The 26,065-nt window shown below is 35.6% G+C and overlaps 3 protein-coding genes across 5 annotated transcripts; 2 read left to right on the forward strand and 1 right to left on the reverse strand.

The window, feature by feature from the left end:
* The first annotated feature begins 9 nt into the window (after window positions 1-9).
* On the forward strand, window positions 10-6,212 carry LOC137958832 (polyadenylate-binding protein-interacting protein 7-like). Its single transcript, XM_068805998.1, has 6 exons — window positions 10-357; window positions 1,461-2,328; window positions 3,817-4,273; window positions 4,370-4,440; window positions 5,381-5,505; window positions 5,607-6,212. Exons 2-6 carry the CDS (start codon window positions 1,549-1,551, stop codon window positions 5,905-5,907), a joined length of 1,734 nt encoding a protein of 577 aa, XP_068662099.1. The 5' UTR covers window positions 10-357; window positions 1,461-1,548; the 3' UTR covers window positions 5,908-6,212.
* A 1,490-nt stretch (window positions 6,213-7,702) lies between these two features.
* Window positions 7,703-16,410, forward strand: LOC137959973 (fatty-acid-binding protein 2). Of its 2 annotated transcripts, none has more exons than XM_068807410.1 (11): window positions 7,703-8,171; window positions 8,972-9,520; window positions 9,631-9,847; window positions 10,056-10,131; window positions 10,573-10,675; window positions 10,857-10,925; window positions 11,235-11,271; window positions 11,358-11,432; window positions 11,665-11,716; window positions 11,848-11,892; window positions 15,980-16,410. In XM_068807410.1, the coding sequence occupies exons 2-11, from the start codon at window positions 9,066-9,068 to the stop codon at window positions 16,075-16,077; spliced, it is 1,227 nt and encodes a 408-aa protein (XP_068663511.1). In that variant the 5' UTR covers window positions 7,703-8,171; window positions 8,972-9,065; the 3' UTR covers window positions 16,078-16,410. The 2 variants fall into 2 exon arrangements, with proteins under 2 accessions (XP_068663511.1, XP_068663512.1); XM_068807411.1 differs by having other exon boundaries at window positions 7,703-8,019.
* A 48-nt stretch (window positions 16,411-16,458) lies between these two features.
* Window positions 16,459-24,174, reverse strand: LOC137959177 (26S proteasome regulatory subunit RPN13-like). 2 transcript variants are annotated; one of them, XR_011114045.1, is made up of 17 exons: window positions 23,818-24,174; window positions 23,558-23,633; window positions 23,134-23,195; window positions 21,933-21,984; window positions 20,145-20,237; window positions 19,935-19,994; window positions 19,063-19,101; window positions 18,891-18,965; window positions 18,731-18,794; window positions 18,559-18,649; window positions 17,897-18,015; window positions 17,766-17,789; window positions 17,590-17,684; window positions 17,371-17,448; window positions 17,224-17,278; window positions 16,799-17,015; window positions 16,459-16,682 (listed from the first exon to the last, which is right to left on the reverse strand). XR_011114045.1 is itself a non-coding variant. In XM_068806528.1 (16 exons), exons 4-16 carry the CDS (start codon window positions 21,969-21,971, stop codon window positions 16,861-16,863), a joined length of 987 nt encoding a protein of 328 aa, XP_068662629.1. In that variant the 5' UTR covers window positions 21,972-21,984; window positions 23,134-23,195; window positions 23,558-23,633; window positions 23,818-24,174; the 3' UTR covers window positions 16,459-16,860. The 2 variants fall into 2 exon arrangements, 1 of the variants encoding a protein (XP_068662629.1); XM_068806528.1 differs by having other exon boundaries at window positions 16,459-17,015.
* Window positions 24,175-26,065: the final 1,891 nt, after the last annotated feature.

Here is a 26,065-nt window from a genome sequence, read left to right on the forward strand (position 1 = left end):
TTTTACTCGTCTTATTGTCCTAATTCCACTGGTTTACGTGAGAGTCAATAGGGAAAAGGAGAGAGAGAGAGAGAGACTCGTCTAATCGTGTTGCGAAAGGGTGGGGTGGGGTTTCGTGTGAAGCTTCTTTCTGTGGTGGTCGTCGCGACGAGGGTTTCTAACACCTCGGCGCTGCAGCTCCTTCTCCACTAACAGTAAGGAAGAAGGAAAACAAGGGCGACGTCAAAAGTAAGACAAGAAGACGAAGAAGAGAAGAAGAAATAAACTAGATTTTTTTTACTCTTTACCTCTCACAACGGTTCGCCCTCATGATTGATCTATGTTCTTCGATTTCGTCGTTCATCGAGCTTCGAAAAGGTGGGATGGAATCTGCATCTTCAGATCCGGAACCTTTCTAAATTTCCCTTCTTGTTATCCTTCGCTTCTGTTCTCTTGTATTTTTTTCGAGATCTATTCGTCTGATGATTGTCTACGGTTTCTTGGTTCCTAGTTTGTCAACCCGCCCTGGATCTGCGCATCTGTTTGCTTTGTTTTTAGACAGATTCTTTCTGCATGTGATTCGTTTGATAAGTGTCTGCTCGGTCATGTACGATGTCGATATGGTTGCACGGGGGTAACATCCATGGATGCGAGTCTTCTTTTGTATTTATGGTCAGAATTGTGGTAATTGTCCTTCAGTACGGTTGTTTGATTGTTTTTTTATCTGTGCGCGTCTTGATGCTTGATATTATTCCTTCTTGTTGTTCTGCAGGTTTTGTTTTCCCTTTTTTTTAACATTTCACTTTTTTTATTACTTCCTCTGATCCTTAATTGTTTCATGATGTTATCGGCTTGATCATTGAGATCCTTCGAATATTAAAGGAAGCTGACTAAAGCTGTAATTACACGGAAAGAGATATTATTTGGCTTCCTCGTATCAAATTATTTGTCAGTACTGTTGCTAAATCGTGCAATTATAACTAAGGAAAGAAGGAATCTTTGATACTTCTTCCATATCTTTGACGAATCCCTTTTCTTTCTGGATTATTCAGACCGAGGAGATGGTCCAACTCTGCCTAACAGTTCAGGCACTTGTTTCATTAGAATCTTTACAAAGATCATTTTCCTAATTGGTTGCTTTTTCTTTGCTTTATTTGGCCCTGGTAATGCTTAGTGGTCCCTCTTTTTGCCCTTCTTTTCTCTCTGCGGCTCTTGTTGTCAGTAGTATTTCGTCTTGGTGGACACCACTAATTAACTTGTCTGCATTTTCTTTTGTAAGCTCATAGTGATGACATTGTTGTTTAACCGTTGTAAGTAAATAATTTTCTCTCCCTTTTTTACATCTTTTTTTGTTATCTGAAATCTGAAATGGAGATAGTTCTCACATCATACTTGTTTAATGTATGTCGTTATTTTTGGTGCAATTCTTTAGAGTTTATTTTATTCTTCATGCATCTCTTCTTTTTGGATGTGGTTTGCAGGTCTGGGCTAGTAACTTTTGTGGGAAGCTTTATTTATGTTTAGAAGATTGGTGCATGTAATTTCCATATATTTATCTTTCTAATAAAGATGAACTTGTCCAGTAAAGGGCTCCCCATCAACAAAGAGTCAAAGTTGAATACACCTAAAAAGGTTACTAAGCTAAATCCCAATGCAGCCGAATTTGTTCCATCTGCTCTAAGATCTACTGGTGTTCCTCTATACAAGACAAATCCCACCAGACTTGATGGTACTGGGACATCTGGTAAAGCTGTCTTGGATCGTTCAGAATCCTCTATTTCCAATAATTCAGATGACGAGGCACACCAGTATTGGCGCCACCAACTTCCGGATGATATCACTCCAGATTTCAAGGTCATGGGAGAGGAAGAGCTGCAAGGGCCTAGAAGTCTGTCGTTTGCGGGTCTTTCTCTAAATGATGGAGTTGAAATTTCTAGATTCTCCCCATCTGGAAGCGGATCTCACCTATTAAGCAAGTCCCAGAAAATGACATCAGATGATATTAGCTTGGGAGAGAAAATAAGTTACTCTGCTCCCAACTTTGTGGAAGATTCATCTTTGGGTACTATGATGAATATGCCAACAAATCTCTGGGAAAAACGATTTATCAGTGGTGGCCAAGATATCATGAATGGGAGAGGAGAAGGACATTCATACAATGGGGATTTAAGTGCAAATTTCATGAATGAATTGTTAAGTGAAAATGTGATTTTGGATGACAATGATATAAATCCTGTGGAGTTTTTGGCATCACAATTCCCTGGATTTGCTGCTGAAAGCCTGGCAGATGTATTCTATGCAAATGAGTGTGATTTGAACTTAACTATAGAGATGCTCACACAACTTGAGGTATGCTTTTTTGTGGAGTGAAGTTGTACTTTACCCAGTATTTTCTAGCAATTTCGATTTTTTTTATACTCATAATGTTTTGATTAAATCTATAATTTGGTATTTGAGAATAAGAGTGTAGTTCATTATCATTGACATCATCATTAGACCTGTGATTATTTTTTTAAATTTTTTTTATGTTCATAATGTTTTGATTAAATCAATAATTTGGTATTTGAGAAGAAGAATGTACCAAATGTTCATTATCATTGACATCATCATCAGACCTGTCAAGACTATGTTGGGCTCTGCTATTCAAGCCCTCTCTCTGTGAAATGTAGAAATGTCCTTGCTGGCCCTACATTTTGCTTACGTTGTTAAACTTTCTCATGGAAGGCAAAAAGATTTTAATGGCTTATCTTATTTTATGCTTTTTGTTATTTAGATGTTGCTTAAAGCATGAAAAAAGTAAAATCATTTTTAGAAGTTGGAAAACCTTTTGCTGTTGTTATTAAGCTTTCTTCATTTATACTTGTTTCTTTGCTGCTGGTAACATAGCCTCCAGTCTTGGATATAATTAAAGAAAAAAATGTAAAACAGCATGTTGTTTTGAAGTTTTCATTTGGAAAAGTTTTGTTCTCAAATTGAAGCCAAGATTTTTTTATTTTTTTTGTTTAACGTTTCAAACATTAACTTATATATGAACAAGTGGGGGCACGTGCAGTGTGTGTGTCTGTCTGTTATTAAGTAGTCCACTGTTGGAGCATGAAAGTTGTAAACTGCAGGTTCTGTACCTGTGTTATTAAACCTAGACCTGTCCTGTTGGTTGAATCGGGTTCCACTAGATCCAATTGCGGCTGCTGAGTTTGAAAACAGAGAAACTTGAGAACCAATTTAAACTTGACTGACCAAATTGATTTACTGGAGAGGGTCTCTGCCCAACCCACCATCCCATGTTGGTGTAAAATAAATTGAGGGTTGGGGGTTCCGGCACAGAGAGGAGGGGAAGGAGGCTGCCTTATTTTCCTCCGTTTTTCAGCATGGTAGAGGAGCAATCCCGACCCTCTCTTCTTTTCCTCGATCTCTGTCGTGCAGGATGGAGGCAACCACTCTCCTTTTTTCATGGCTGAATACAGGGGAAGAACCTCATTCTCCCCCTGCATGCTGCCAGAAGGTGGAAGGGACAACCTCCCTTCCCACATGTGGTTATGCATATCAGGGAGCCTTCCCTCGATCTGCAATTTCACAACACTGATTCAACTTTTCTTGTTCAGTTGGACCCAGACACCAGTTCGATCTTTTTTTTTATAACTTATTTTTCCAGTTGAACTGGATAAACTGGATCTGGCCACCTCTTTAGATCAATAATGGCTGGGCAGGTTTTTACAACATTTGTTTATGTTGCTAATTTTGGCAAGGGTGCCGTTGGACCTTAGTTTTCAGGGATGGAGCCTTTTTTAAGAGAATGTTTGGTGTTTCATATAGACTCCTTTTCTATTGCATCTGCAGCTTCAAAGTGATAGTGGCTTCAGTCAGAATCTTAACTTGAAGACTCTATCAGCCCCAAACCTGAGCACACTTGATTTCCCAGCCCTTCCAGCCACAGATGCTCAGGCTGGTGTGCCAAAGTATGCAGGAGATGACCTCCAACAAGCTGCCAATCCTTTCCGTTCTGTTGACAAGGACAATCTTCTTTTCTTTAAATCCTCCTATTCTTCTGGCACTAATTCTAGGGCCATAGATTTTGCTTCAGCCGTTCAAAAATTTGCAGCTCAGGATTCTGGGCAATGGAAGTATGAGAGAAATGGTGTTACTGATGCAACTGTTGGCACAAGTAGGGATCCACAGGTTCTATCCAGCTTGTATGCTGGGCATCCCAGGTCTGCTTATGGAGGCGGTGATAGATTGCAAAATTATGGTGCATCTCGAGCAGCTCCAGTATGGCTTGAGACTGGAGAAGCAGTGGGTAATTTCGCAAAAACATATTTAATAGTACTACATGTTTGAACTGGGTTTTTCTCCTTTTGCATTTATATTTGTTTCACCAATGTTGAGATGGCAGCAAATATGTATACTGAGTTGAGAGACGAAGCTCGAGATCATGCACGACTTCGAAATGCATGCTTTGAGCAGGTATCATTATTGATATGAATCATTTTTTTTGTGCTGTCTACATGTTAGTGAAGCATATATCTAGCATCATGCTTTCTAAAAGAAAATTATTCTTAGCTTATAAGGGGGTGAATCCATAAAGTATACTAGAAAAGCTATATTACTCAAAATGTTGGTTAGAAAATACTTATGTTTGTAAAATCAAGTTTGAAATATCAGAGAAATATAAAGTATAGATATGTATGAAAACGGGGTAAAATTATGAAAACTATTAAGAATATAAGAAAACTTAGAGAAATGCTTGATTAATTTTGCTTTTATATAGAATATATTTAATTATTGAATAATGTTATTACTTGAGCGTGTGGAGACATTTATTAAACATTATTTAACACATTATGATTCTAGATAATTATAGTTTAGTGTATGTAGTGTATACTGATTTGTTTATTTAGTTATAACTTTTTACCCATAATTACATTTGCAATAGAAATAACTTAAAAATAAAGTTCATTTAAAAAAAAATTTATAACATAGAAACAGATAATAACAATATAAGCATCCTATTGCATACTATATATAATTATACGAAATATGTGTTGATTACTGAGCTTTGGATATATCTAGTAAGAAAATATGTTAGTTTATTTTTAATTTTGTAAAATTTAAAATTAAAATGCATTTCTTGTTAATTGTTTTGAAAATGTAACAATATAAATGACTTTTAAATGAGAACTCCAAGTTCTAAATTATGTGCTTTTTATTTTAATAGTAGATTTAAAGCTTCGGTAATATAGATTTGATTTTTAAAGTATCTCTTGCAGTTAAAAGTTTTTTGACTTTATGAAGCTTGGGTGATTATCAAAATTAGGATATTTTTGTAGGGTTGATAAGAGAAGGCTTTGTTTCTTCAGATGTGGAAATGATTTTTTTTTGTTAATGTGTTTCACCTACAAAACAGGCAAGACAAGCGTATCTAATTGGCAACAAGGCTCTGGCTAAAGAGCTTAGTGTAAAGGGACAGTTGCATAACATGCAGATGAAAGCTGCTCATGGGAAAGCCCGGGAATCCATTTATCGACAAAGGTTGAGATTGGATCCACTTCTGCTTCTGTGACCTTATCGTTCAACTGAGATTCAGTCATCCAACACACACACAAGTTAAACTGCTGTTTTGGTTTTTCCAGGAATCCAGTCTCGCCTGAACTTCAAAGCCTTGCCAGGGGCCAAGATCCCATCATCGATCTGCATGGTCTCCATATCAGTGAAGCCATTCATATGCTGAAGCATGAGCTGAGCGTCTTGAGGAGCACTGCCAGGTCAGCAGGACAGCGTCTTCAAGTCCTGATCTGTGTAGGGACTGGTCACCACACAAAGGGGGCACGAACGCCTGCGCGGCTTCCAATTGCCGTTGAAAGGTATCTACTTGAAGAAGGCCTCGACTACACTGAGCCGCAGGCAGGTCTGCTTCGAGTTGTGATATATTAACACTACTGTAAGGTATACTGGAGAAGAAAAGAAAAATTCCACACAGATCATTCTTGTAATGTGTATATGGGAGAAGAGATAGAAAATGCCCGACCTCTGCAAACCAACAAAAACCAGAAGAAAGAAGAAAAAATATTGGGGAAGTGTATAAGTAGTATCTAGAAGATGGTTAACAGCGGTGAGTAGCAGTCGTGTCAGATTTTGCGAGTTTTTTTTCCGGCCGGCTGTGCGTACATTCTGAGGTTTTTCTGCCATATTCATTTAATTTTTGTAACATTCTGAATGTTCAAGCTTCCATTAACTTGCTTAAACTTGTCACAGGAAATGCATTTGCATGTCATCAGAAACGTGTAAATTTATCTAACTAGAAATATCCATGTCGAGGTGGTGCTAGCAGTAATGAGCCCAGACAATGCAGATGGGAAAGTTTCCGGCCCAGGCAAGCCTACTTTTATCTTGTACAGTTTACAAGCACGAATTGTCTCTTTTCTCTTTCCTATTTTCAAAACTATAAAATAGCAGAACATAGAGCCTTTATGAATCAAAACACCTCAAAGTGGTTGATGAAAAGGAGCCCCATAAAAACAAAATAACTCCGACATGCCATACTCATTGGGAGGAAATAGTAAACCAGTGGGTAATTGAAACCTCGATGAAAACGTTGGGAGGAAATAGCTTCTGTAAAACATGAGATCAAATGCCCCTCTTCCATGGAAGAATTTAAATACAGTAATCAAAGCATGATCTCAAGAGCCAAAAACAACCGGAAATAATTAAAATCTAGCGTAGAAGAATGTGAGGGGAGAGACGAAAGATAAAAGATAGGAGAGGAAAGGGAGGATATCTAGCAATAACATTTTGTTTTTTAATTCTCCGTGTACCAGGTTAACTCTTACTAAGGTACAATACCCAGGAGTGAACTTTTTGTCAGTAGGTGATCCAACCCAATTTGTATCCGCAAAACTTTCAATGTTGGAGTATCCATTATATGATTTTTATAAAGAAGTTTTTTCTCTGGAGCTCCCTTTAAATACTTCAGTATTCTTTCTAGAACTTACTAATGAGTAAGTTGTGGTTTATACATATATTGACTAAGCATATTTACTGCACATGATATATCTGGTCTGGTTATTGTGAGGTAAATAAGTTTTTTCATAAATCTCTGATATTTTCATATATCAACATCTTCACCAAAGTTTGCATATAGTTGTGTTAACATCCATAGGATTGTCTATTGGTCGACATTTCATCATTCTCGTTTCTTCAAGTAGATTAAGAACATACTTTCTTTGAGATAATACGACCCCTTGATTTGATTTGGAAGACCTTAGTACCCAAGAAATATTTCAGTAGTCACCGGGGATTCGTACTTAGTTTTAAATTCCTTGCATATCTTTTATTTGACTTCTTTTATACTATCTGCATCACTACTAATAATAAGAATTAGCAACTACTAATAATAAGATTCGTACTTAGTTTAGTTTAGCCACCGGGGAAAAAGTTTCTTAATAACCTACTCCATAACATTAAGTATATCCTTTTGCAACTAAGTGGGCTTTGAGGCGAGCAAAGATATTAAAGACCCATTTATAATTTAAAGAGAGTGGAATTAAAGCCCAAGTCTAATTCTCATATGATACTTTCATGGGTTTTAAATGAAATATTTTTTTGAAAACTAATTGAAAGCTTAATCAACCTTTTTAAGATACAAAAAACCCTACTCTCCAGCAGTTCGTTGATTTGTATGTTATCTTTATTTCACCGCCTTTTGCCGTGTCGCGGACCTCTTCCCGACTCTCCAACAGTTGACCGAAGTAGACTGATCTGACTTGAACTCCTGCGTCGACATTCCAGATTTGGGCCGTATCGTTTAGGCTTTTACACCCTTGGTTTCTTGAAGATCATTCGTTCGGTCGTCCATTTTCGTAAACGTGTCGGTCGAATTCGGAGGGCGAAGATTTGTCTAAATGAAATCTGTCAGTTTGCGCGCATTCTCGGGGCGGAGGGGGAATCACTGATGCGCAAGGCTTGGAAAGCGGAAAGCGTCCAAAAGAGAGACCAAATACCTGCCCACCCAAAACGCATTCTAAACGTCTTGAGGATACAGCCGGGGTATATTCTTTGCTTTTCCTTTCTTCACTTTCCGTCCTCCGGCCAGTTTCGACCCTAATTTCCTCCCTTCTCGTGCGGCATTCTCTGTTATACGCATGCTGGGGTTCGTTTTTGTCGAACCAGAATTCTTTCCTTGCTAAATTCTCTCTCAGGTCACCTCGAATTCCATTTCTTTCTTGCTTGTATACCCATTACCGTTTTTCTTTTTATTTCTTTTCTTCTTCTTTTTTAGCTCTTTTCATTTCTTAAATGATATCTTAGAGAATTAGACGAAGCTCGTCTCTTTATGAAGATATGAACCGATGCTTCCTTTATGAATGGCATATGTTTTCTCTTCTTTTATTCCTTGATCATTTATTATGTATTCCACAGTACATTTCTGTAAATGAGTAGTTTCAATTATTTCCTTCGAATCCTTTGTTCTACTCGTTGATATATTATTTTTTCTTTGGAAAAAAAAATTGATTGTGCTCTGTGACCTTCTATGACTGTTTATGTTTCACGGATTTAAATTAACATTCTTGTTTCTGTACTTGTATGTTGAACGGTGATGAGAAGAACTCAATGATTGTACCTGAACAAGAATTTAGTTATTTCTTCCTGAAATGGATCTCATTTGTCTGGAACATCCACTGCTACCGCTGTAAAAAACCTTTGTGCTATGTGGCCGGAGTATCCCTGATCATTATGCTACAGGAGGCTCTTAGATGGTTTTTCATATCTCAAGAAAACTGAAATTCTTGTAAAGAAATAGTTTAAATTTTTTTGAAATGTTTAATACCAGTGTATCAATACTTTTATGACTTTGCATTCTGTATTTGGCTTCAATTTTGATTGACTTTAGTTGTAAGTAGTCATTGTCTTTGTAACCAATAATACTCTCTTAATATTCTGTTCTCCTTCTGCATCTTTCTGGTTAGAAAACTAAGTCTACCCCCTGCTGGAATTTCAGGTCCCAATATTTGTGTCTGAGCAACCCCTGGTATGCGATAATAGAGGATCTGTGACTCAAGATTTCAGAATTTATTACTAATTTTAGAACAAATATGCGGTTTAATTGGTTATTTTTTCCAATGGATCTGGATGGTGGGAACCAATGCATGATTCCTACCGAGTTTGACCTATATCCTAGCAGCTTTTTCCATGTTCCTAGAAGTTTAGCAATCCAAGAAGTGCTCGGCTGCATTTCCAAGTTAGCTGGGGCTCTGCTTTTCTGTGTCTCTGGAGGTTCAAATACCAGAGTGAGGCACAATCCATCTCATAAAGCAAATGGTTCTAAAAGTAGTCCTGTGTGCACACAAGTCAAGCAAATTAGTCCTCTAAAGTGTGAGAGATTGGGTTTGCAGTTTAATGCTGGAAGTAGTGCCGAGTCTGCTGCTCCATTGTATCTAGGCAGAATTTTGAGTTGCACATTAAGACATTTCAGAAAGGAAGTTGAGCAATTTCAGTCATACCCTTTCCTTGCTTTAGCCGCAGCAATTGTGCCACCATTTGATAATGTGTAAGTGTTTAATGGTTCTTTGCTTAATTCTTTCCTTTCCAATCTTTTGACTACTTTTTCCAGCATTTGCTTCATGATCTTAACTTCTTGTCATCTCTGATTCATGTAAGTTCTCCAAAAGTAATGGCTATACCGTTAAAGAATTATGCTGAACAGATCAATGAAAATTTGGATGAGTTGCCTTGCCAGCGTCAGGGATGTGGTAGAGTTTCCTTCCCAGAGATGCATTGGCCTAGAGATGTAGTTGAACCAAGAACTGGTATATTGTTTCCTAGAGTGCTGGATAATTTTTTATTGCAACGTAACAATTCCACTTCGACTTTGGAGGTAAGTCTTAATTCTGTGGATAATTTGGTCATAAAAAATTTTGTGGCAAATTTTTTTTTCCATTTCATATTTGTTGCAAAAATTGAATGTTCTAACAGATATAATCGTTCTTACATCAATGTGTTACTTTTATTTATCTCTGCATTTTGTCTCTAAAGTCTTTTTGTTTTTCTAATTCTGTCATTGAAGACTGTCTATTATTGTATAGGTACTTGTCGCAACTGGTTTCAGAAGTATGAGAGTAATCAAAGTTAAAACTCTGAAGGTTTATGCTTTTGGTCTATGTGAGTTATCTAAAAGTTTATCATCAAATCCCATATATATAATACAAGTAACTTCGTACTAATGGTGCTTTTCTAAGAGCCTGCATCAAGTTGGTGTCACATTAGTCTCAATTTTCAGTATCTTCCATATAGTCAATCAGCAGTGCTTTACACTACCAGAAAGAAACAAATAAAAGTGTTGTACATTTATGGACAGTTAATATGTTATTATCTTTACATACTATAGCTAACTGCTGAGCCGCCCACATGTACCAACTTGATGTAAGATACTCGTTTGCATCTTTGATCAATAAAAAAGCCAAGTGGGGTAGTTTGACAACCTCTTTTGAATAATGATAATCTCAAGCATGTGGACTATTCATGCTAAAAAACATGTCCATCAGACAACACTTGGTGTCTGCCATCAGACCTCTCTAACGCCTCCCCCTCCCATGATAACAGATATTGAACCTGATTCTGTGTGTAACAAATTGGGTCCAAAGTATGCATCTGTACCAGTGAATGAACTGAATAACCGTCCAGATTTTTTTGAGGATCTTCTCAGGTATAGTTTGTGCTTGACACTGTTATCATTGAATTTTTTTGAGGCTTATACTTATTCCTGCCCGCGGTGGAAATTTGTATGGATCATATCTAACTTTGCCAACTTTGACACCAAAGGTTAACTTGACCTTTATTTACATGCTAAATGTTTAACTGACACATTCTTTATGTGGGTGCTGCAGGGAGGATATTCACATGACTGTACGACTTGTAGTAAATTTCAACGGGCTCAAGATCAATGCTGTGCGAGAGTAAGTAAATAATTTGGCTTTGTTGGCATTAAAAGTCTGACAATTTTTTAATGAAAAGAAATATGCCATATTCAAATCATCTTCTGGTGAACTTGAATGTTGAATGGTGTTGTTTTAGCGCACAGCTACCAAAATTTGTATGTCAAATAGAAGGCAATATGACGTGTGGATAATCAATTTGTTGTATATGACATTTTCAACAAAAAAATGATGTATTTGATTTTTGCCATGATATCTGCCGCTTTATTTTATGCAGTATTGAGTTAGAAAAGTATCTAATCTTTTTGTAAATTTCATAATTTATTGCAGTGCTTTCGAGAAATCCCTCCGAGCCCGGCTGCGGAAGGTATTGTCTCTGCAACTGTTGGGTTATGAATTTGTTGACCTTATGAAATCAACTTATGTTGACTTTTACTTCAAATCTTGTATAAGGTGAATCCTGACACAGATTATAAATGCTTGAGGACATTTGATTCTTATTTTCCGCAAGACATCACATTACAAGCAGTAAGTGGTCTTTTCATCCTCTTCAACAATTAAAGAAAAGGTGACCTTTTCATGCACTGTTACTAAATTGTCACTCTTGCTGGTTTGACATTCATGATGATGATAAAAATGGTAATAATGGCGTTACTGGTTTAGGATTTTTCTGGTCTATTAGTTGTATATTACAATTGTTTCTTTGCCCATATGACACTGGGAGTCACGAGAGGGGATCTGACTTGAAGTTCAACTGTAGGGCACAACAATTGATTTTCGACAGACATCTGATGGTCAACTAATGACAGAAAGTGAGTGTTTGCATTTATTTTCTTGTTATGCGTTATAAAATTCTGAAGTAATATTTTCTATTTGTGTTTATTTGCATCTAAAAATGTAAAATAAAATTTGAATTAACATTCACTTATATTATTAACTGCAGTTGGTGGTAAACATATTGGAGCTGTCCAGAGCAAGGATTTATGTAGTAAGTTATTATTTTTTGTTACTTGTCTACATGTTTGGTGGCTTACTGTACCCAAATATTGAAAAATAGTTGGATGCAGTAAGTCCTATGCGAAGGAAGAGCAGTTCATGGACCCATCATTTGTTTGGTCCCTGAAGAAAATATGTCAAGTGAACTTTCCAACAGTGATAGTAGCCACTATTGCCAAATTTTAATGAGCCTATCTTTAGGAATATTGGTAAAGTTCTGGAAAAGAGAAATAATTTTGACTTGATTATAACTCATAATGGGCCTCTATTTATAATAGAGGAAACAAGTAAAATCAAATTACAATTAAATTACACATCCCAGTCACACCCAAAGTCAAACACTTAAAGATAAGTCCTAGAGTTATTAAACAATAGAACAAGAATAGAAGACTAACATAACTGAAACTCCTTTAATTGAAACACTTCTGTGAAACTTCCTCTCATGAAACTCCTGTAAGATTTTGCCATATTAATTATTGCTCTATGAGACTTCTTTCTGTGAGATGTAGGACAAGCCAGCCCACACTAGAGAGGAAACCACTAACCAAGTCACCTCATGTGATTTTTCCTCAAAACCAAATTAATAGATGCCAACATGGAGTGCTTAACTTTTACCAAAACTCTTCAATTAGAAGGGGCATATGTCTAAAAAACTAGGACTCTATGAGAAAAGGAAACGTAATTTACGTCAATGCATGGAGAAGTAATGGTAGAAAAAAAAAAAAAAATTTTTAGCATAACTGATCTTTGCTACTTCAAATAGAGATATCTTCTAAAATATAGCCTAGAATCACAAACAACTTGTTTCTAAATAAATTAGATTCAAAGATCTTTCTTTAGAGATATATTTATCCAAATAAAGTCTTGTTTCTTGATGGCATAAAACGATTAAAAAAACAAAGCATTGTATTGTCGCTCGAACTTCTCTTGTTGCCTAATGTTTGCTGGTTCAGATATCAATTTCTCTTTGTAGAAAACTCTGATTAACAAAAAAAAAATTGTTTTGGAAAATAGACTCAAAATCCTTTCCGCTTATATGTAATTCATAGTATGAAAACAATATTATGGAGGTATGAACATCAAGGGAAAAACGAGTATTGGGACTAAAAAACATCAATGAGGAAGAAAAAGAAGTACATGAACCTAAACTAATAGAGATTACATAATTAGAAAAAGATCACATTATCTCTGTAGACTGACTAGGTCAACTCACAAAACCTGCTCTACTATCATGTTGAATTTTTGGAAAAGATAAATAATTCATTGACTTTGTTATAATTGAGTATAATGAACTTTTATTTATATTAGAGGAAACAAGTACAATCAGATTATTATTAAATTACCCATATTAGTTACACCCAAAGTCAAACACTTAAAGATAAGTCTTAGAGTAATTAAACAATTGAACAAGAAGAGAAGGCTAATGTTTATCAAAAAAAAAAAAAAAGAGCACTATTGCAAAAAAAAAAAAAAAAAAAAAAAAAAAAGAAGGCTAACTTAACTAAAACTCCTCTAACTGAAATACTTTTGAAAAATCTTACCATATTAATTATTGCTCTGTAAGACTTCTTTCTCTGATAGTCATGTAAAACTCTTCCATACTTGTTCTTCAACAAATATGAAATATAACTATTTTAGAAGAAAGACTTCATGTTTACTGTTTAAAACTAAAAAACTAATATAATACCTCAATTAGTGATATCTATCTTTTTTTTCTCATGGATTGAGGGATATATTGCCCATAACTAAAAAGAAATTTATTTAGTTCTCTAGTTTCTTTTCCCAAGAAATTGAAGACTGATTAGAATCTTACTTACCTTTGATGAAAAAGAAACATGGTTTGTTTGTTTCTTTTTTTTTTTTAAAAAGAAAATCAAAGCGACCAATTGATCATCATTTTTGTAAGTTTAAGAAACAGAAAGAAAGCTGCCAGTCAAAGAAAAAAAGGATGAAAGGAAAACAAATCTAATTCTTGATAACGAGATGAAAAGAAAGCTATCAAATCTATGTAAGTTCAAGTAATGTCTAGACAATCTGTGTGAGTTTTGCCCCTTTTCAGTCAAAATGGTAGAGATACTCAATGCTATATGACATTACCAAATGTGATTTATCAGATTCATAAAAAACAAAAAAGTGAATTATCAGGTCTTTATCAGGAAGTAAGTATTTACGATGGGCCTAGCTAATCCAATTAAGTTCTTTGAGTATATAAAGACAGCAGTATGATGATCAATTGTTTATGGAGAAGTATTGTGAAGCGAAATGGCATCTTTAAGAGATTCGATGAAATGAGATTGTGTAGATTGGTGTGTGAGAAAAAAATGTATAAAAATGTATAAATATCTGACGATGAGTAGCACCAGTAGATTAAGAAGAGAAGAAAGAGTGATTTGAGTTTCCATGTAGACCTAAAATTTCTTCAGTAAGGTTTTTTCGATTTCAGCTGGTTTGACACAGCATATGGTTAGATTCAAGAAATAATAGTCTAGGAAGTGTCACGAAAGTAGGGAAGAGAGGGTAGAGAGTCTCGGGCAGCTAGGAGTTGGAAGACGTGTAGGAGTTGCCATTGGAGGCGAAGATAGGTGGTTGACTGGAGGTAGGGCATTGGAGAGAGTAAGAGAGTTGTCTTTAAGGGAACGGAAGACTCTTAGAGTAGGAAGAGTTGTGGTGTAACTAGGGAAGGTGCTTGAGATAAGGGGAGATGCTAGGAAGAATGGGAGAGTGTGACAATCTGAGTTAGGAAAAGTGAGAATCCTCGCTAAGGGTAAGACTGGTGTGGGTGTGGACTGTGGGGAAGTGGCTGGGAGAGGCACTCGTGTAGGAAGGTAGGGAGGTTGAGATGGTGTTGGCAGAGAAGGAGAGTGAATTCTCTAGGATGGAAGGTGGGAGCTGGTGAGATGGCTGAAAGGGGTGGGGGTGGAACGTGGGATATCTGATGGAAGATAGGAGATGACTGTGGAGCTCAGAAGTTGTGAGGGGGATAGTAACCCGATTGATCGGGGATTAGCAGTCTAATGTTTGAGTTATCAATTGTTCGTTGCCTGAAGTGGCCTGAACCAAAGTTTGATTTGTATTGCTTGTTGAAATGGCTCATGGAATTTCTAATTTATAGACCCAAATCTTCTACTAGACTTAAAGACTCCTATGACTACTGAGAATTCTGTTAGTCTTAACCATAATTGCCCTACTTTAACCTTACCTCTACTAACACTCTTGAACAAGAATGTTATTCCTCGACTCCCATTAGGACTACTATTGGGACTAGACTCTTTTACTTCTCCTGCTAGTCGACCCTCTTATTGGGTCCAAATAGTGGCAGACTCCGTAATCACTAATCCATCCCATGTGGTCCCACATGGAATTTGTTTAGATAATAACATGGGTTTGTAACACAGAGACATTCAACAAATTAAAAAGCTTTTATGATGTATATTTTAATTAAGACTAACTAAATCTAGTTATTGGAAAAGAAATTTAAAACAGGAAACGGTTTCTACTTGTAAACTTGCTAATTTTATGCTTCACTAAATTAGAAACAAAGATTGAATCTTAAAATGGGAAACTATTACTTTAAAGACTCTGATTAAAACCATTAAAGTAAAATAGCAAGTCACCATTTAAATGATGCTTTGCATTAAATTGAAATTGTCTTTTAGCTCAAAACTTTGAACTTGAGCATACAGCTAAAAGTGTGACATCAGGTATTTTTAAATCAGAGTTGTCTTCTTCTTCTTCCTTCTTCCATAAACATGAGTGACTTTGGGGTGATATTCTTGAGATGGATCTTCCACATTATGATGTATTGCATTCCATACTAGTGTAATCTAGAGTTGGGTCAAACAACAATGGCGATTGAGCAATGACAAGGAAATTTGTGGAAATAACTAGTCAAATTTGTGTCTTGAAACTGTATCCCCGAATAGCAGTATGTTATTGATATATCAGTTGTAATAGGATATGTATTTTTTTTTTCATCCCAATTTAAAGTAATTGAGGTGATGTCATGATCCAGTCATAATCTATTTTGCCTTCCTGAAATACAGTATAAGATTTTTGACTGTAATAATAAACTTGTGCAGAGGCTTTCTTTGACATGTACATTGGGGATGTGCCTGTCTCAGCTCAAGCCAAGGAGGACATTGCAAGAAATATTGCGGGCCTCTTGAGAAGATGCTAACTTCTCAGCTCTCTTTTTGTGCATAATGTAATTGCATCTTACATATGTTACAGAGCATTGATTCACTTGTTGCATAAGCAGACAACAGAATGTGTTAATATCCATTTGTGTTAGTGTGCGAGAGTATTGAGGGCCAATTCGTTCATATGCAAGCTGGACCTTCTAAGCCAGTCCAGAAAAACTAACCAGGACACATGTCAACAACAACAGCAACAAAAGGAAATGGTTCCTCTTGGAGTATGCATTATGGTTTATGGGTTCCCCCCAGGGTCTATCGAAGCCACTCACCAACGAGAATCAAAAAAAGGCTGTGGACATTAATCCTGTTTAGCATTCGGTCCGCGAGATACAAGTACCTCTCTTTTTCTTCAAGATGATTCTTTAGAATTGAAAATTCAATACACTGAACACGTCCCGGTTAATGTTTCAAACGATCGATGAATCGTGACAAATTTGAAATCCAAAAGACAAATTTAATGACACCTACAAATAAAGTGGTTCTCATGAGGACAGGCCCCATTTACCAGTTGTCTTCTAAGTTGCCTCAGGACTTGGAACACTCACGAAGTACATGATCAATCCTTTCAGGCACACTAATCAAAATTCTGTAATCCATCAACTACGTCAGATTTTTTCCATTACAATCTTTCATTCGGTGTTTGTTTTTTTCTTTCTCATTCACTGATCATAACTTAATTCACAAAATGATCACGAGGTTTACCTCTGTTTCTATCTCCAATTTTGAAGAGGTGGGATTTCACAATCTGCTCCAAGAACCTTCTGCTATTCACCTTCATCCATTGGATCACGCCCAATACAACTTTGGGACTGAATGTCCTTGCTCTCCTCTTCTGTTGGCTCCCCCTCGCTACTTTGTTCAGATGATTTTGCAACAGAATCTTCTAATGCCTCAAGAAATGACAGAACAGTTAACTTGTCTGGAGAAGAGACAAATGAGAAAAGCTTCAGATTACAGCTTCAAATTTTTTGTTTCTTACAGAAATATCAAAGGTTAACAAACATGGCAACGCTCAATCATTTCATATGAGCATAAAGAATTTAAACTACATGACTTTAAAGGCCTGAATAAACCAGTTACTGAAAAAGGAATCTAAAAATTTGTGCCCTTGGGTTGATATCACTTACATTTACTTGGGTCCATGCCAAACTGAGATAAATCTACCTGTCCTGATCGAAGCACCTATTCATAGAATATAACAGAACCGTCATTTAAATAAACTTGGCCAAGGTCTCATTTTTATACTTGTCAAAAGTACAACACCAAGTTCTTACATAAGTAAATGCTTCCAATTGCTGGCGCAGTTGTGGGCTCTGCAGTAGCTCCATGATGTCATGAGCACTCCAATGGCCCTGCTACCAAACAAGAAATATCATACACAGACACGCACTCATACAAAATAAATACCTAATCTTTCTAAAACTTGGGATATATCTGAGTTAGGTATAATAAAATACTTGATCAATTTAAAATTGTAGCAATTAACCGGGTACCTCAGGAAGGTATGCCGCCAGACGTTGTTCCAACGGCAAATTTCCAATAATTGACAAAAGCATATCAGGTTTCAAAATATCTTCTAATCCAATCCCTAATGAAAAGAATTCAATCATACAGTGAAAATATTAGATGATTAACTAAAAAGGGATTGGAAGATGTCTCAGACACTTGCCTCCATCCGTATCCATGGCCGCATCTACAATACAATGATAAAAACAAGATAGATGTCACACAAGCAATAATATGCAAAGAGGCTTCAATTCAAACAAATATAGGTTAGTTGCTGCAGCAAATAGCAAATACCTGAGGAACCAATGCTGCTCAGAATCCTCTGCAAATCTGCTAACCGAACAGGCCCAGATGAAGAGCTTGCATCACCTTTTAAATCTGCAGATAAGTTTGAACTGACCAAGTTTCCAGCTCTGAAGAATTGGAAGGCAAAGCCCCCAATTAGTAGCTCTCAAAAAATAAGTATAAGTTTGCATAATAAAAAGTCCTCTGCCATCGGTGGCTGCATTCACAAAATGTTCAAACTTAACAGATGCAACAACATCTTAAGTGCCAGTCATTCCAAATAATTACACTGATAGCAATTTCAATAGCTGTTATGGTAATGACATAAATATTTCCCAAATGTAGTTTCCTTAGTTCACATTTAAATGAAACCAAGAGGATAAAAGGAAACAAATTTTGTTTTTGAAAAGCAAGAGTTTTATTGAGAGACAGGATTATAAGAGGCCCAGAAACAGCAGATTGCAAAAAGGAAACAAATTCAACACATGTAGCTGAAATAGGACACTACTATATGTAAGTTTTTCAAGGAATACATAGTAGCTTCATGAAATTTAGAGATAGCATACAGCATTACATATCCTAAAAAATTTGATTTCCAGTATTGGATATATGTCAATAGAAGTCATATTGAATGTCTAAAAGTGATCTATCTAAAGATGTACTACTGATACCTTGATGAGATCTCATCCTCAGCTGTGTCTTCAGACATCTCAGACATTTGTAATGGGACTGAAGCTTCAGGCTCTACAACATCAACAATATCTGCAAGCAGGAAGAACTTGTGTTTTGTTATATGATGGATATCAAACAACCAAAAGCTTGAACTGTTAGAAAATGCTATACCTAAAGGTTGATTGATGTAGTAATTGACTGACTTGCAAATTTGAATATCAGCATCAGTTGGCTCCTAACCAACAAAGAAAGGTAATAAAAATAATATGCCAAAAGTCACAATGAAATTCTTTCACAAATAACAGATAACAAATGACTTCACTCATCTGACCTGCATCCAAAAGAAACACTTCCTGCTATCCGTGTTGAACTTCAGAACATATACTCTATCAGATGATTGACTGACCTGAAAACCAAAAGCATATAGCAGATAAGCAAAGAAAAACAAAAAGAAAGTGTCAAACCTCAACATAAAACCTACCACAAATACCATATTAAAATACCTTCTCAAAAACTGCTTCATCAGGGAAGACAATTTGATCCTACAGTACCATTTGTAAAGGAGAACAATGATATAATAATGTAGGAAACAATCAATGCAAGGGATAGATATCATGGGAAACAAACAAAAACAGAAAACTGAAAAGTAACAGCAGCAAGTGATTGAGTTCAGTAGTTCCTCATATCAAATTATTGACTCTCAAGATATGGTAATATGGAGAAGACAAAATTGTTTGAAGCACGGACAGAACCGGAAGCGCCCCTTGTTTCAAAGAAAGGGGGACGGGTTATTCACATTTAATTTGATGCTCAGAGTCGAATTGAAAGCTAAGCAGTGGCACAAGATACTTCGGTTTCTGATACAATTCTCAGAATGCTTATAAACAATGTATGTGATTATTGTATAAGAAAAAAAAAATGTCAAGTGCACTAAAATAGATCCCGTAGCTCGCAAAGTAAAGTTGATAAGCTCTGACTTCTTTTTCTCCTTTCCCCACATCATCCTCAGAAAATAATAATAATAATAATAATAATAATAAATAAATAAATAACTAATCTGTGAATCTAAAAGAACAAACAAAAGAATTAAATTCCTCAGAAACCATGTAGAATCATTAGCCAAATTTAATAAGACAAGAAAAAGGAATAAAGTCCAGCACGAACACATAATGCTCAAAAATTTTCTAAAATTCACCATGGATGAAAGAGATTACAATAAGTAATGCAGATCAACCACAAAAAGTAACGTAAACAGTAAATCGAAGAAGATAATAGCTACTAAAGGATAGGGCACTTCAGCGATTTTTATGTACCAATACCATCAGCTAGTTTTCCTTTGTAATAAATTCAATCTTACAATGACAGAGAAGGATACATCTTCAACTACATTTTGACCACGATCAAGCCATTGGAAATGGATCAATCCTTCTTCACCCTGTGAAATAATAGTTTAGAATATATTAGTTAAAAATAAAGGGCCACATTTCCAATAGAGCTTCAAACAGTGAAGCGTACTTGACATATTTAAGTGACCAGGGCCTGATGCGCAATTTAGTTCTTCCAAGACTCAATTCAGCTTCCATACCTTTCCTATACGAACAAGTCCTTTACGAATGTCTGGAATCACCCGTGACCCTTCTGTAAACATCTTACCTGTACGAAATTCATATAAAACTTCCTGCAAACATAGGTGGTGAAAATAATAAGGCAGAGATAAATTTCATATCACCTCATTTTTCTCATCTCATTCTTCTTTACTTCTTAAAAAAAATCCAAAAAATTATGCAGCCTTTACAATAAAAAAATCATGTTGCCAGGATGTAGTAGACAGATTTGAAAGATGAGATCCATGTCCACCCGAAAAGCTCAGACTGTCTTAAAGATTCAATAGTTTTAATCAATGGTATCTTTTATGTACTAAAAGGAATGCTGCAGCAAACTGAACAAGACCTTGTAACCAGCAGAGAAAAACAAATAAATGCAGTTAAATTTTAAAAAAAAAAAAACACTTTGCATGTCTCCATGCTTAAAAAATCACTTAGCATGTCTCCATGCTTCAGGATGTATAAATATCGTAAGCTCCAATAAACCTGGAGACCTATAAAAAAAACAAGCTAGTCATTTTACTTTTTTTCTTGACATATATCCTCTGCCAACCAAATTTCTGTTACATTTGATGGCAACAGTAATAACCATGGATTTCCACCTCTCGCCCTATGATTCTTTCATACTTGGTCCCTTGGGGGTAGACTGGAAAAGTTCTCTGGCAGTTATCCTTGGCAGCTATTTATGGAATATTTGGAAAGAGCGTAATAATAGAACTTTGAGAATAAACAAAGACCCCTGGGATTAATCATCAAAAGGGTTATGAACTCCATCTTATTCTAAGCCAGTAAACACACTACAACATCTCATCTTCCAAGCTCTGTCGGTACAAGAAACTGAAAAAGCATTATTAACTCTGCACCTGACCACAATGTAAATCTGGTTGCTTGGCTCCTGCACCCCCTCCCCAAAAGAATGGCAGTTCTAGGGGAAATCTTGGGCCAACAGGTGGAGAATGAGTCATCGGCATTTCACGAGTTGCCTCCTTGTATTTTAAATTTCTTTTGGACAGTGTGAGTCCATTAGTCGTGAATTTGAGAGCCCTCCTACAGAGCCTTAGGTTGTATAGGAATCACTACTACTCACCCCTGACTGTGGAAAGTGATTCAGCAGTTGCCATCACCTGAGCCTCACAAAAGAAAGACCCTTCACGGAGATGTTTTATGTACTTTGATGAGCTTGACAATATATATAGACAAATGATTATTTCCTGCAGCACACTCCTAGAGATGGAGATAGAGCAGCTCTTCAGCACCTCAGTATTGGCAGCTCATTCCCTTTGTGATGTTATATTTTGCTTGCGTTCTCTCTTTTTACGTTCTCTTTCATGTATCCCTTGCTCTCTTTAGAACCCTTTTGATGAGTTCTACTTCTCATTGCTCTTCATAAAAACAGTAATAACCACAGAACCAAATTAAAAACGACTGACAACATCATTTCTTGCAACTCAACAAATAAAAAACCATTAATGTGACTTTGATACGTGAATTTGCCTGAAACATTTTTCTAGACAAATTGTTCGTTGACTTAATAATAAAAATAAAAACTCGAAGCAATTTTGAAAGTCATTGCTCTTCACAATCGATCACCTACATATGGCTGGCTGAAAACCATGGATAGAGAAATTGCATATGAACCCATTTCGAAGTGGATGGTAAGGCAAAGAAGCCATTAAATGATAAAATTTAAAAAGTTGACCAATCAGTATGATGTTATGCGACAATATCCAAGTACTAGTTTGAATCCCTTAATGCAACACACACACTACCTGCAGTTTTGGGACATCTTCCGTGGTCATGAAACCCATTAGTGTGTTATCACTGGAAGACAAGAACAGAAGAGAATACATTCAGATTCAAGTTAGTACAAAAAATTTGTCAAGGGCCCATAGCTAATTTAAATTTTAAACAATCATAGAGAAACTTGGTCTGCTCAAACTAAGAAAAAAAGGTATCAAGTGAAAATATGCTAGCATAACTTCACTCCTAATGATCCAAATGAACCAAATGAAATTGAGACACACTGGAGGTTATTACATATATATGGAAGAAATAAATTTAACCATATCATGCCAAATCTTTAATTCCCAATTAACACAAAAAACCCCGATGATGATACATGCATCAGTTAGGGTTGACAGTTCCAAAAACAGTAAATAAGAAATCCAAAAAGACATTAGATTTGTATTCTTTTTAGGGCCATTGTTTGCCCGAAATCAACAACGTGTGAAACCTATCACCATTTTCAAGAAAAAATCAGATAAAGAAGGACATAAAGATACTAAATTAAAAGAAAACCGTAAGATCGAAAACGAAAAAAGAAATCTACAAGCTAAAAATCCTCTTCCACAGTCCTATAATCATCTTCTCATAAAAAAAATAAAACACAACCTGCAAATTATTCCTGTACTAGTAGATCGAGAAAGCAGAAAAATTTAAATATGTCAACTGTTTTCAAGTGAAGAGCAGGAAAACAAGGCGAGGATTTATCTTTATCAACAAAATCGGATTACAACTGTGATTACAAATATATCAAGATACCCTTATGCTTCTCCTTACAACCAGCAATGGAGCCTGTCAAAGGACAGGCAGTCAAAATTAGATGTAATATATAATAAAATATTATTTCGGTAATCCAAATAATAATTAATTAGCATGTCAATAACATTTAACAAACTAGTCAAAGTTAAAATAACTCAATAAGCACTATATGTTACAAAGAATGATAAACACTATATCTTACAAATAACATTTAAATTAAAAAGTTCAACTCCACTTCTACAGAGGGTTCTATTACAAGTCCCATACTATCATCAAAAATTTCCTCTCATGTCTCCAACAGTGCAAAATAAACTCACACCAAGAAACTGAAAGCAATTTCCATAGCCAACTTAGAAAAAAAAACCATCATTTAAAGCACTAAATTGAAGAAACTAGAGAAGCTTCCACCTGAAAAAAGCAACCACGTACCTTGAAGAAAAAAAGGAATGTCAACTAGTCAAACAAATTATTGCTCTTTCAGCTTTACATTACTGCAAAATAAAATAGACAAACACCTAAGAATAATCAAACATCAATAGATCATAAATTAAAAAGGTAAAAAACTTGACAACAATCTAAAAGACGAGACAATCTTACTTACCACAAGCAAACAGTAATTCATCTAAAAAGTAAAATAAATAAATAATAGAATAAAACAATAATCATAAGCAATAAATAACAGTAAGTCATACTGAGAATAATCGAACAGCAATAAATCTTAAGTTAAAAAATAAAACCTAAAATATTAGACATCGCACTGTTTTTAACATGGACTAGATACCACGATTAACAGCCATAACAATCTTACACAACTAAACTTAAATTTAAAATATAATTTAAAAAGAAAAAACACCTGGTAGTAGCTCCATCCACTGTGGGATAAAGGTTTCTCAGAAATCTCTCTTTGTTCTGTGCGCCGGGATTTACAACTGAAATGAAGAATGAGAGAATATTGGAAGGAAGAAGATTTTTCCAGATAAAAGATGGCTGAAAAAACGACGGTTGGATAAGAGGGGAAGTATTTGATTGGAAAATCGGAATTGCATTCCAAGAAAAATAATTAAAAACAAAAGATTGAGCGAAAGAGTGAAAGAGTAGAAAAAAAAAACTTACCTTGATAGTTCTTCACCAACGGCTGCCTCCGTTCTTACTCTGGAAAATGATTGGAAGAAGCAAAAAGGAAGATGGAAGGATAGTAGAGGACGGGAAAGGAAGAAATCACGTGAAGCGGTCGATCGAGAGAGAAGAGAAGGAAGAAAGCACGGGGTGATGAAAGAAAGGAGAGTGAGGAAAAATGCTAGCAGCAAACCAGGGAAAGAGGAAACGCCTAGGGCAAAAATCCAGAAATCAGTTCGGGACCAGTCAAAGGTGTGACGCAGGCCGTATCAGAAACGTTGCAACGCGCGAAAATTCGATATTTATACCGTAAAGGGGGTAAATGGCTCGGATTTGCGTAGAAGCATAATCCGTTTACAAAGTTTCAAAATTTCAAATAATATGAGATCTTATATCCAATTTAGTCATTTGATTTGATCTTCATATATGAACTTCATGAGAGCATTGATGGGTGAAACTGCAACCTCTCTTGGTTTCCACTGGGGATTTGACAAAGAAATTTTACCTTGTAGCATTCTGTCCAAAAATGGTAACAAAGTAGTGGCATAAATAATTATTCTATGCTCTGCTCATTATAAAAATCTACCGAGACAGGATTTCTTCTCTCTATAAACTTTCTTTCCCCTAAAAGAATCATTCTTTTAACCCTGTAGAGATCGTTTATTTATAAAGTGGCAGAGGTGATTCAACTACTCTACCTTTTTCTCTTCTTTATCTGTTCTTTTTCCTTTGACTAACCCCATATTCAACTACCCTCTGAGTTCTTCTTCTCTTCTCTCTCCTATGAGTTAGAGTTCTCTCATTTTCTCGTCTTTTCTCTTTCTCTTTAGACCCTTTGTAACTATATGAGAAAGCCCTATAAATCAATAAAAGTTAATAAACTCATTCACCCTTTATGTTTGTTTCTCATCGAACATAACACTTATCTAATACTCACTACATGTGTACAATTTTTTAACATGTGATCCTTTAGTATCATCTTGAGTTGGGGAGACTCGAGTTCCATTTTTTAATAGGCTTTACTATCTCTACTACACCTTTTGGCTTAATAAAGATATGATATAATTTTTTAGAATATGCATCAAGGCAACAATCTTTCTAAGGAGGGCTTACCAAAAGAAGTGCCTTTTCTTCTTGTCAAATTTTAGGATCATGGCTATGATCTCCTTGTCTCCCTCATTCATTTTGTGCTTCCCTTTGTTCATCCATGCAACCTTTGATGAAGATTCAACTCCTCTCTTTGATTTACACATTTGGGTTCATTAGGATAGGCATGTTGGAGGTTTTGAAAGGTATTTTGGACGAACAGAGAGATTTTGGTAGCCCTAGCATTCAGATAGAAGTTTTTGAATATTTTTGGGCACAAATATATCTTTGACATACATCGTTCAGTCGAAGGATCCTTTCAAACGATTTCCTTATTTAAGACTTTTTGTCAACGTCCATTTTGTGTTTCAAAATTTTCTAAGTACTAGAGCTAGATCATTTGAATAGTCTATGAGCATTCAAATACTTATGTCACGAGTCTTTTAATTTTGGGGGAGGAATTTCCTATCAATCTCGATTCACATAGGTTCTTCTATAAGTTTTATAACTAGAATTGAGGAAAATAAAAAAAAGGCACACATTGCACGCCAACTCATAATCACTTAATTCAAGTGTCAAAGGAGAGTTTTCATTTTGAGTTTTGATTTGATATTGAGTTTCAAGCTCAAGTGATAAATTTGCCAAATTTACCATGGAGTCAAAATTTTAATGTCTAAGAAAAATTCAATTTACTATTAACTATTGAACTTTGAGTGTTACATGGATGTGTTCTAATTAAGGATAAAGCTTAATTAATACATTTAAATGGTTTCATTGCTTTAGGCACAAATAACACGCAATATTATATTGAACTTATCATGGAGACAAAAAGTACAAACACAACACAATATGATTTCAAATTTGATTGTTCATTATTTTTTGAAGCTCAAGGATGGTTCATATCTTGACAACTATTTAGATAGTTCGGTAATCCTTTTAAAGGAACTATAGTGATTTTAAGTAAATCACTATTACCAACCATATTAAAACACGCTTCTTCAGCCAATGACGTGAGCATGCAATCAACAAAAGGAGAGGGGAACAAAGGAATAACAACAACTTTGAGTGGTTTATAAAGTTTAACAACCAGCTCAAGATCGAATAGTTGTTTTCCAAATAGCTCAAGACCAAAATATAACAAAGATAAGCAGTTGTATAT

The sequence above is a fragment of the Aristolochia californica genome, unplaced genomic scaffold (genome assembly GCF_029961685.1).
Source record: "Aristolochia californica isolate CCGP_79_NKW_82.1479 unplaced genomic scaffold, dmAriCali1.0.hap1 SCAF_3, whole genome shotgun sequence".
NCBI classification, from domain to species: Eukaryota; Viridiplantae; Streptophyta; class Magnoliopsida; order Piperales; family Aristolochiaceae; genus Aristolochia; species Aristolochia californica.